Here is an 11,606-nt window from a genome sequence, read left to right as displayed (position 1 = left end):
CAGGCTGTCGGAAGGGGTGCACGTCTCCAGCCCCGCCCATTTCGCGCGGAGCTCCAGCTCCGGTCCCGCCCCGGCCGCGCGTGGCTCCAGCCCCGCCCTCGCTGCTCAGGCGGCGGAGGGGCGGGGGCCGGTGGGCGGGGCCAAGGACGGCGCGCGGCCCCGGCCCCACCCCGCTGCTCCGGGCTCGGGCTCCCGCGGGCCCCGCCCACCGCGCTGCTCCCTCTGCGGTCCGCTGTGCGGAGGGCGGCGCAGGGCTGCGCACCATGGCCGGGCTGCTGGCGCTGCTGTGCCGCACCGGCAGGGTGGGCGCCCGGGTCCGGTCTCGCGCCACCTGGCTCCTGGGCGCTGCCGCCCCCCGCGCCCCGCTGCCCGTGTTTCTGCCGCTGCTCGGGCCCGGGCTGGACGCCCCGCTGCTGCGCGCGGCCCGCGGGAACTGCCACGGCCGCCAGGTAAGCCTCCCCGCCCCCACCCCGAACCCCGGGAGCCCCGATCGTCGGCCCGCCTCCGCCGAAGGAGAGTCTGACTCGCGCAGCTGCCCGAGACCGAGTACCTCCAGGGTCCCCAGGCTTCAGATCTCTACAAGTCAAGGAAGCGAGTTCCCAGTTGACAGCCGGGGAAACTGAGGCTCAGGGAGGTGTGGTGACTGCCCAAGGTCACAGCCTCCAGGGGATCGCAGGATCCCAAAGCGTCAGGCTGTACTGTGGCGGTGGCCGAGAGGATTGGAGATGGGGCCTGGGCTTGGTATGGACGTTCTCACTGGGCGGTAGAGTTGTTCCCTTTGAAGTCGCGCCGGGGCCTCCTCCCTGGGCCGAGGAGAAAGGCTTGGTGGGTGCTGCGGTCTCTAACACCCCCCCAACACTTGCTGCCACTCCCTTTTTATCTAACCCAGAGGGCAGGCCTCCCTGTCGACTGCAGGCAGGACGCGCGCAAGAAACTCAGTGTTAACTTCATGGCATCAATATTTCACTTCGGTAGCTTCTGTGTATGCTAACTGAAAACTGGTTTCCATTCAGAATGGTAATGCAGACTATCCCTTTTTGAAAGTTTTGAAGTGGGTCTCCTTAAAGAAGAAAGGTGGTAAGCAGTGAAGTCTGGAGATCCAGAGCTCACAAGTTGGGAGAAGCAGGGCCTGGAGCTTTGCACCTTCGGCCCCTTTGCCTGCCTGCATCCACTCACCGGCGGCGCAGCCCTGCCCCAAGTGCTGAAGGCCTCTGAGCCTGTTTGCCGACCGTGCAGGCGTTTAAAATAGCACCTTCCCAACAATAGTTTGGAGAACAGTTCCATGAGCTGATGTGGGCCTCAACATGGTGCCACCGGGAGCCAGTGCTTCCTGAATGTTGCATAGGCATTTGACCCATGACCTTACCATGCCTCTGCCACAGGTGGAGAAACTTCCTTCCCTGCCTCTGCTCCCCCCATCAGACAGGCGGTAGATCTTGTCTCTGCCTCTTGAGCCCAGTTAGGGGATCCTCATGCGTCTGGCACCCTCCGCGCACACCCAGCTGCCTCCTGGTGATTCTTCATGGATCAGCCCAGCTGTCCCTTCCTCCCGGAAGCCTTCCCTGACCACCAGTGATACCTTGGGTGCCTCCACTGGCCCCCTCCTCAGCCCCATGGGTGTGCATCTTCTATGCGCTCATCATATGGAATGTCCTCCCGACTTGCTGGTCTGTCTTGTGAGCCTGGCACTGGCAGGTGTGTGTGTGTGTGTGTGTGTGTGTGTATGTGTACTACTCCCCCACCCCATATTTATTAAAGTAAGAAGGCTGTATTAGAAGGGTCAGGAAGGTTTGAGGAATGAGCCAAATATCTTGCTCACAAGTTCAGATTGTTTAGAGTGACACCTGTTTTCATTCATGCAATAAGTAATATTAATAATAAACACTATATTGTGTTTACTTTGTACCAGGCACTGTTCTGAGTACTTTGAAAATATTAATTCATGTAATCCTCACAACAACCCTGTGACGTAAGCAATACTGTCATCCCCCCCTTAAGCCCAGAGAGGTTGAGTAACTTTCTGAGAATCACACAGAGGTTACCTGCCAGAACTGGGATCCAAACCAGTCTCGTTCCAAGGCTTCTGCCCTCAACAGCTGTGCTGTGTTCCTCACTTATTCGTGAGTGTCTGCACTGTGCTAGGCACTGCTCTAAGGGGGGGGGGGAATAGAGCAATGAACAAAACAGACACAACCCACCCTCAGGGAGCCTGACGTCTAGTGGGAGGGGAGGGACAATAAACAATATATATACACTATATATATACACTGTATACACTACCAAACGTAAAATAGATAGCTAGTGGGAAGCAACCGCATAGCACAGGGAGATCAGCTCTGTGCTTTGTGACCACCTAGAGGGGTGAGATAGGGAGGGTGGGAGGGAGACGCAAGAGGGAAGAGATATGGGAACATATGTATATGTATAACTGATTTACTTTGTTATAAAGCATAAGCTAACACATCATTGTAAAGCAATTATACTCCAATAAAGATGTTAAAAAAAAAAAAAAGAAAATATCAGGCTTGTTGTGACAGGTGCTACTGAGAAATGCCAAGGGGGGAGGGAGGGTGCAGATGGGCAGGGCTGCAGGGAGGGATGCTGCCAGTTTAATAAATAAGGTCATCAGGGAAGGGCTCCCTGAAAAGGCAGCGTGTGAGCGAGAACTGGGAGGTGAGGAGGATGCTGGGGCTCAGAGAGCAAGCCATCTGCAGGTACATGAAAGCACCTATCTAAGAATAGACACCGGGGAGGTGCGATGTTGTCTGCATCCAGGGCAGCGACTAAGGATACATCACAGGTTCTTAAGGTGATATTTCACAAAGAAATGAATGTCTGAAAAGTTTCCATTCCTTGCAGGTCACCGCCTCATAAATTCCTTTATTCCAGTCTCTTTATTCTCCTCCAGGGTTAGGAAGAAAAATGCATGACCCACAATGATTAAAGAGATTTCCAGGATAAAAGGAAGAAAATTGTCCATATAAGATTCTAACTCTAGAAAGTTAAAAACTAACCGCAGCACCGGCTAACAGGAAATTGTCCGTTGTGTCTGAATATTTTGTCCCTCCCATTGTCTTGCAATAGATACTGGTTATTCTGTAGCTGGAAGTCTGGCTGCCTTTTTATTTTTCTTTTCTGGCCAAAAGGCCTTTTGCCAAAATAGAGGTCGTACAGCAAAGGGCTCTCAAGAGAGAGAGACAGTTCCACCCGGTCCTGGCAAGTGGACAGAGGGGACATAATGAAGTCTGGTTGGGCCAGGTGTCCAGGGTGGGAAGTGAAAGGGGCTTTCACCCGTCATCAGCCGCAGGACGTTGTTTGGCTCTTGGAACCGGGGGTTGTCCACTGCTCCTCCTATCAGGGCCTGGCAGATCTCCCGTCTGGGGCACTTCATCCGCAGGACGTTGTTTGGCTCTTGGAACCGGGGGTTGTCCACTGCTCCTCCTATCAGGGCCTGGCAGATCTCCTGTCTGGGGCACTTCATCCGCAGCCAAAAGGCGGGAGCTGTTTATCAGAAGGAGCCTGAGTTCCCAGCGGCCATTCTGGCTGCTGGGCGTCAGGGAACGGGGGGGCGCGGCGCCGGCCCAACCGAAGGGTACTGGTGACAGTTTTCCTTCCCCCCTCCAGAGCCTTGACGTTCTGGAACAGGATCTTCCTTGAGGAACGTTCAGCTCTTGGGGGACATGAAGGGGAGCCTGCAGCACAGAACTCTGTCCGGGCGCTGCCAGCCAGCTCGTAGCTTTGCCCCAAACCTTGGTCTCCCATCTGTCAAAGTGGGAGCGACAGAGGTGCCCACGTCGTGGGGTTGTGAGGGTTTTTATGGGATGGCGCCTTTAAAGTGCTAAGCCCGGTACCTGGCTCAATAGAAGGGGCCTCTCTTGAGGACGCTGGTGGTTTTCCTAAAACCTTTCAAAAAATGTTATGCTTTCCTGCCTATCAGAACCAGTCTCTGGGACCCCATAAATGGATACTGGAGTTTAGTAGCCACTCCCCTTTTTTTAAGTGTTTGTTTTCATAAGTCTGAAAAAAGCCGGCAGAAGTCAAAGCTAAAGGCAGAGAGGAAATACAGTTTGTCCCCCGCCTTAGGACCTTAACACTTAATTCCCAGGGACTGAGCAGCCTTTAATGAAATAGATTTAATTTTAATTTAAGCTTTAATTTAAAGCTTCCAGGTGTTTTGGGATTTTGTTTGGTTGGTGTTTTTTTTTTTTTTCAGTCCCAACTGCAGTTTGGGAACAAAAGAGATGCTCTTTCAGTTGGGAGGTAATGAAAAGACTCTTTTAACTCATAAATCTGAGTTTTGTACCAACTTTTTTGGGAGCAGGGGCAAATGAGTAGCTGCTGTGTATGATTAAAAATCAAGGATGATTCTGGGAAAGGTTTTTTTTTTTTTTTTTTTTTTTTGGCCACGCTGCGCGTCTTGTGAGATCTTAGTTCCCTGACCAGGGATTGAACTCGCGCCCTCGGCAGTGAAAGCACAGAGTCCTAACTACTGGACCACCAGGGAATTCCCAATTCTGGGCAAGTTTTAATCCAAGACTGAATTCCACCCCCTCCTCGCCGTGCGTGGAATGTGGCCCTTCACTGAGCCTTACTTAGTTCTTCTGGGGACAATAGGAGAGTCTGCTTTTGTGCCTTCTTATCTTCTAAGTACGTGCAGCACCCATGGTTTATCTTCCGTTCTGGCGGCTGGTCCAGAGCCAAGCCCTCCTGTCCTGCATGAAACCAAGCTGAGAGGCTGCCCCAGGGGTCACCAGACACAACAGGGCTCCAGACACTGCAGACATACTTTGTAGGGCAAAATGTACTGTGGCTCCCAGCTTGCCCTGAAGAGTAAATTTTAGAATCTGTACTTTGTATTTCAGTTGAATCAAATTCTGCTTTATAAAAAGGAATGAAGTTTGATACCTGCTACAATGTGGATGAACCTTGGAAACATGATGATAAGTGAAAAAAGCTGCCGTAGTCTGTTCGGGCTGCTGTAACACCAGAGACTGGGCGGCTTAAACGGCAGACATTCATTTCTCACAGTCCTGGAGTCAAGAAGTCCAAGGTCAAGACACGGGCAGATTCAGTGTCTGGTGAGGGCCTGCTTCCTAGTTCATAGCCAGCTGTCTTCTGTCTTCTTGCCATGTCCTCACATGGTAGAAGGTTCAAGGGAGCACTCTGGGGTCTCTTTTATAAGGGCCCTGATCCCATTCATGAGGGCTCCACCTTTGTGACCTAGTCACCTCCCACCTCCAAATACCATCCTGGTGGGGATTCGGTTTCAACATACGAATTTGGGGTGGGGCGGGGGGTTGTTTCCACAAACATTCAGTCTGTAGCAGAAGCCAGTCACAAAAGGCCCCATGCTGTATGTATGGCCCCGTTTACATGAAACGTCCAGAAAGGGCAAATCCATAGACAGAAAGGAGTTTCGTGTTTGCCTTCCCCCATCAGGATGGGGGAGAGAGGAATGGGGAGTGACTGCTAATTGGGTGACAAAAATGTTCCAAAGTTAGATCCTTGTGATGGTTGCACAACTGCAAACACACGTAAACCATTCGACTGTATGTTTTAAACCTTAAGATGGACTTTATGGCCTGTAATCTATATACCAGCAGAACTGTTACCAAAGTGGATGGGCCTCCCTGGGGAGGAGGAAGAAAAGCATGTGGGGCGTTAGGTGGTGACGTCCCGATGGAGGGAACTGCACAGGAGCGGCTGTGTGAGGGTCTCGGTTTTAAAGAGGGTGCTCCAGGAGGGCCTCCCAGAGGTGAGGTCGGAATAAAGACCTGGAGGCGGGGCTGTGAGGACGTCGGTGGCGGGGGGTGGGGGGGGGAAGCATTCAGGCAGAGGAAGCAGCAGATGCCAAGGCCTGGAGCGGGCCTGGCCTGTCCTGCTTAAAGCAGCAAGAAGGCCGTGTGGCCCGAATGGGTAGCAGGAAGGCGAATGGGGGGAGGGCTGAGGGGCTGGTGCTTCCAGGAGGCCTCTGACGGGGGTGGTGCTGTAATCCCACCTCGGTTTTTACAGGCTCCGTCCGGCCACTGTGTTGAGTGGTCAAGGGTGGGATTGGGGGACCAGCTGGGAGGGAGGGCATCACAGTAACCCAGGGGAGAGATGAGGGGCCTGGGCCAGGTGGTCCTGAAGCAGCGTTCCCTAAACCCACCTAGGCTGGCACCGCTCAGCGCCCCTCCGGTCAGTAGCCCTGTCTGCTGCTCTGTAGGGTCAGCCCCTCATGGGAGACCTACGAGGTCAGGCCCCGGGCCCCTGGGTGGCCCCTGGTCTCTCATGTTCCTGCCCACAGCCCGGGCAAGAGTAGCTCGGGAGGTCTGGTCCAGGTGCCGTCAAAGAAAGAAAACAGCCCAGGAGGCCAACTGCAGTGGGCCTGGTGGAGGGCAGGGCAGTGGATTCTGATGGGCAGACACCGCCACGTCTTGAGGATGGAAGGGCAGGGGTGGGCCACCAGGGCTGCTGGCTCAGGGGACAGCATGGATGAGCACGAGGGATGGAGGACGCAGCGCGGGCCTGGCGTGCGATCGGGGGACGAGGCTTGGGTGGGCAATGGAAGTATCTGAGGAGGAAGGGGACCTGCTGCACTGAAAACTCTTTATCAGGGAGTTCCCTGATCCAGCTCGACCCCTAATACACCGGGCAGAGATGGTCCCTTCACCCTCCCAGTGCTAGGAGCCGGGCAAGACGACCAGGTCCCCGCTCCCTGGAACCACACATTCCGGGCCTCTGGCCAACAGCAAACAAGCGAAGAACGGAATGCTTACATACGTGTATTTGTTCTATTTGTTACATTATAAGCAGGACAACTCCTGAAGATGGAAATCTCAGAGAGGGAAGTAGAGATGTGATAGCGTGGCTGCCACTGAGGGCAGGCAGCTGAGGTGGTCAAGGAGGGCCTCTTGGAGGAGGTGACGTTTGTGTTTCCAGCTTAGGAAGTGGCGTCACTCCAGTGTGTCGCAAGGCAGGTACATCTGAGAAGGGAAGGCCTCCGTGGAGAGTCTGCTGAGGGTGGGCAGGAGCAGGGCAAGGGGAGGCGAGAGTGCTGAGCAGGCGTTTACCTGGCAGCGCTGGCTGATCACTTAGAAGCACCAGGGGAACTGATACCTCATCGCAGTGCCCAGGCCTCACCCCAGATCTGTGAAATCAGAGGCTGGGCGCCTGGGCGTAGACAGATGGATCAGCACCATCCGGGTCCCCTGGGAGCTCTTGAGGAAGGCAGCGTCTGGGGCCTCCCCGCACACGTGCCTGGTCAAAGCTCCCGCCTGCCCGCCCGCCCGGCAGGGGCTCCGAAGCAGGGCAGGGCAGGGCCGGGAGGAGGACCTGTGCCTCGTTGGCGTTTGGAGGCTGCTGCCCTGGGCACCTGTGTCATTTCACTTTCATCCCTGGGGGTGCCACGCTGCATGTCACGTGTCTCCACCCCCCACCGCAGCCTTTGAAGCGTGGCTCCACTGCAGCATGTTCTAAAAATACAAGAAAGCAGCCGTCCCGCTGCAGAGTCAGTGGCCAGAGCTGACTGACCCAGATGCTGCCTGTCAGAAGAGCTCTGAGGTCTGTCGTTAGAGCTGAAGAAATCCTTTGATGAAAAAGGCACTCTCCATATTGAGCAGTTTTGTCTTTTTAATCCAAGGTGGTTTTTATTTCTCCCAAACATTCCAGGCCTTGTGGATGCTCAGTAATTGTTAACAAACACCCCACGCAATGAATACTTTCTGTACTAACCCTGCCGCCGCATTTATGGCCCGGGAACTAGCCCTCCCTTTCTCTGTTCAGATCTCAGGGGTAAATCTTGATTCCAGAAGTAAATATGTCACGGCTTCTGCTCCGTTTTATTTCGTACCCACTGTCTTGTAGAGTCTAGCATGGTTGTCACGTCACCACAGACCTGGTGGCATGAGACGACACACATTTATTCTTTTACAGCCCTGGAGGTCAGAAGCCCAAACGGGGTCTCACAGGGCTAAAGTCAGTGTGTGGGCAGGGCTGGTTCCTTCCAGCGGCTCTACGGGAGAATCCACTTCCTCCTGCCTTTTCCAGCTTCTAGAGGTGCCTGCATTCCTTGGCTCGCGGCCTTTTCCTGTGTCTTCAGAGCCAGCAGCACAAATCTCTGCAAATCTGACTCTGCTTCTGGCCTCACATCTGCTTCTCTGACCCTCCTGCCCTGCTCTGTCCACTCACAGGACCCTTGTGATTAAGGTCCCACTGGTCCCACTCAGAACATCCAGGATGATTTTCCCATCTCAAGATCCTTAACTTAATCCCACCTGCAAAATCCTTCTGCCACGTAAGGTAACATATTCACAGGTTCTGGGGACTAGGACCTAGACATCTTTGGGGCCATCGTTCTGCCCATCGTACCTGGTACCCAGCCCTTCACTGCACTCAGTGGCTAAGCGGGCATTAGCCCCAGCTGACAAAGAAAGAGAGTAACTCATCTCTCACTGGACGGGACAGAGCAGAGCACTGCCTGGGTCTGAAGCTGTTGACGACACTAACATCCTTGCTCCTGCCCTAAAGTGTCTCCCCTTCTTTGGCTTGTGCGCAGGACACCAGCAAAATCACTGTGACAACAGGCGGCAACAGCAGCAGCACAGAGGAGAAAAAGCAAAGCAAGTCGCAGCAGCTGAAAAAGATTTTTCAAGAATATGGTGCCGTTGGCGTGTCACTGCACATTGGAATCTCATTAATCTCTTTGGGCATGTTTTACATGGTTGTTTCAAGGTAAGATTTTGACAGTAATAGGTATTTGTTTTTCGCTGTCATCCAAGTGTCTTTGGGAATAAGAACTTTTTTCCTAAGACTTTATATTCATCTAGCTACTTTCATCACATTTTTTAAAATACTGTAAATGTCATAGCCAAATTGATCGGTTAACTCTATCCCTTGCTGTAGTAAACATCTTTTGTGTTTGTCTGTTTGCCTCTCTCCCCTCCAGTGGTGTGGACATGTCAGCCATCCTGCTTAAACTCGGGTTTAAAGAGTCACTGGTACAGTCGAAAATGGCAGCAGGCACAAGTACTTTCGTGGTGGCCTATGCCATCCACAAGCTGTTCGCACCCGTGAGGATCAGCATTACCTTAGTTTCCGTGCCCCTGATTGTCAGATATTTTCGGAAAGTGGGAATTTTTAAACCTCCAGCTGCAAAGCCTTGATGAACTCTTCAATTGTGGGCCTGAAAACCTATTTCTTTGAAATGACACATTTTGGACTGGTTTTATGATGTAGGGTTTATGGTGGGGGTGAGGCAGGGGCTAGCTGCTGTCTTCTCATGAATAGGATTTACTTTTGCCAGCAAAAATTCAGGGTTTCAAATCACTGTAATTTTTTTGCTTTATAAGTTTTGGTAATGCTATTCATCATAGGGCTTGTCTGCATCATCTAAAATGTCAGCAAAGCATCACCATTGAGTTATCATCTGAAACAAAACTGTCAGCCAGGAAACGTTCCTTCTGGAAGATCATCGGTGAGAGTCTGCGTGCAGAAGCCTCAGGGGTTAATCTTTGCTCAAGTTCTTAAAGGGCAGCGATTCATTAAGCTGGTTTTTAAAATTCCCCTTCCTCCAATATTTGCTGTCAGGCTGCCTTCGTTTTAATATGCAGTATTGTGCAAAACAGCTGCCAGTGCTACAATTAATGAAGCAGAATTTAAGACTTCACAATATGGAATCAGGATCTTAATTAGCATCAACACTTTGACATTCATTACACTTGTTTGGGGGGAAAGAAAAACAAGTATTTCTGGTATGTTTCACTGATGCCAAGACACCTTCAAATCTGGACATGATGGGGCCTGCCTCAGCTGATTTTTCCCAAACTTCATTAAAGTAGGTCAGAATCATTTGTCTCTGTTCCGGTAAAATACGGAAACTTCATCCAATAGTAATGGCATCAGTTGGCCCCAGACACCTGTGTCCTCAGAGGAATCTGGATACTGCACATATATGCAAAGCTGAGACAATCTTGGCCTAACTAACTCTGTCTCAGACTTCAGACATTCCAGAACTAGTGTCACAGTGTCTACATTGTGTTGCTACTTATATTTTTTAATTGAGTTAAAATTATGTATGCAAAAAAAGATTTTGTATCACTCTCTAAAAAAGGAAAATTACTAGCAGTTGCTGTAAATGGGAGACAACCGCAAAATAATAATACAAGCCGGGCAGGGACTGAGCTAGTTTACCAGATAAAGGGTGTGTGACTTTAGGCCCCTCATTCTCTGTTTGGGACATTGGTTAAGAATAGAAATGCAAGCACACAGATCCCAGTTGAGACTTTTTCCTTGAGACAGTCAGGCGCAAGCAATGGAGAAGGAATATATTCCCGTGGGCTTCGGCATCACTGATGGAACACTTGCTGCACACCCCAGGAACCCCAGTGTAACCAGTCTGCCCTGCCACCACGGTTGAGGGGTTGCATTTATCCTTCTGGCTCCCAGATTTATTTTTTATTTTAGTTTTTTGGTTTGATTAACTACATTTGTGACAATCAGAAAACTCAAGGAACTATAAACTGATCATCCTGGTTTTACTGAGATCTGACTATTGAGTTTCCTAGTTAGCCCGTAGTAACCCATGTCAATCAGTTAACTTTTATGAGAATCTTTGTGAGACACATTCTCCACTTGCAAGATCTTTAAAGTGGATCCGTTATTCCACCCCCCCCACCCCCCCTTTTAAAGCAGTTAGCCCACTGCCAAAAGGTTTTAGCAATTTAAAGTTGGAATTAGACTGCCTTTCTGGGGTCTAATTCCCAGGACACATCCACAGCAGAGAGAGACGGCACCAGTGCTAGGTAATTCCTCATGAGGGCAGGACCAGCACTTTTGTGTTGCTGTCTGTGTGTGAACAGTTGGCTTTGGGCTCCTAACCACCTTCCTCACCGGCCTCCCAACCATTCAGATCGTGAGTAATGCCTATGCAAAAAAGCCGATAGGGATTCCTACAGGTTTAAGGGCTTGAATGGGAGTGGAATGAAAGGGCAAGCAATAAAACAAATTATCATACCAAATAGCCACAGCGTTCTCTTGTAAGCCCCAACTCAACTCCACTCCACTCCAGTGGCCAGTTGTCAGAACAGAACAGAGTAACTAGAGAGGCAATCAAAGGATCAGGGAGTTAGAGCATTATGTGAATTCACCAGCAAGATGTACAGATCACTTGTGTTTACATTGTTTTTATGGAACTAGGGGAATAAAACTGATCTATTTTAAACACGTAAGCCATTGTTCACCTCTAATTTTTTATCTGACAAAATGAGCAGCTTAAGTTCTGTGAAACAAATAAACATCTTTGTAAAGTTTATGAAGAACTTTTTATTCTTAAAAAGCCATCACTGCTGCTGATTATGAAGCAGCAGTACGTGTGACTAGTTTATTAATGCTGTGCTGCTACAGTGAGCTCTTTTCTGTGCTTGTGTGGGATTGTTTGGGGGAAATCACAGCTTAACTAGTAGTATCACTGGTGGGGTTATTCATGGTGTGTTGACTACAGCCAGGATGGATGGATGAACTACTACTCTGGGATGTAAAAGCTCAAGACTGGGGGAACCAAAAGCGCCTTTGTCCCAAGGGGGCTAACTGGACACGGCAGTTTTACTCAGTTCTTAAGTTTCCACGAC

General features: G+C 51.0%; 1 protein-coding gene across 1 annotated transcript; it reads left to right on the top strand.

Annotated features, from left to right (window-relative positions):
* Positions 1-236: 236 nt before the first annotated feature.
* Positions 237-11,207, top strand: FAM210B (family with sequence similarity 210 member B). Its single transcript, XM_061208444.1, has 3 exons — positions 237-449; positions 8,537-8,712; positions 8,927-11,207. Exons 1-3 carry the CDS (start codon positions 264-266, stop codon positions 9,141-9,143), a joined length of 579 nt encoding a protein of 192 aa, XP_061064427.1. The 5' UTR covers positions 237-263; the 3' UTR covers positions 9,144-11,207.
* Positions 11,208-11,606: the final 399 nt, after the last annotated feature.

Source organism: Eubalaena glacialis, chromosome 13 (genome assembly GCF_028564815.1).
Source record: "Eubalaena glacialis isolate mEubGla1 chromosome 13, mEubGla1.1.hap2.+ XY, whole genome shotgun sequence".
In the NCBI taxonomy this organism is placed as follows: domain Eukaryota; kingdom Metazoa; phylum Chordata; class Mammalia; order Artiodactyla; family Balaenidae; genus Eubalaena; species Eubalaena glacialis.
Note: the sequence above shows the minus strand (reverse complement) of the source record. Positions and strands in the feature narration are given on the sequence as shown.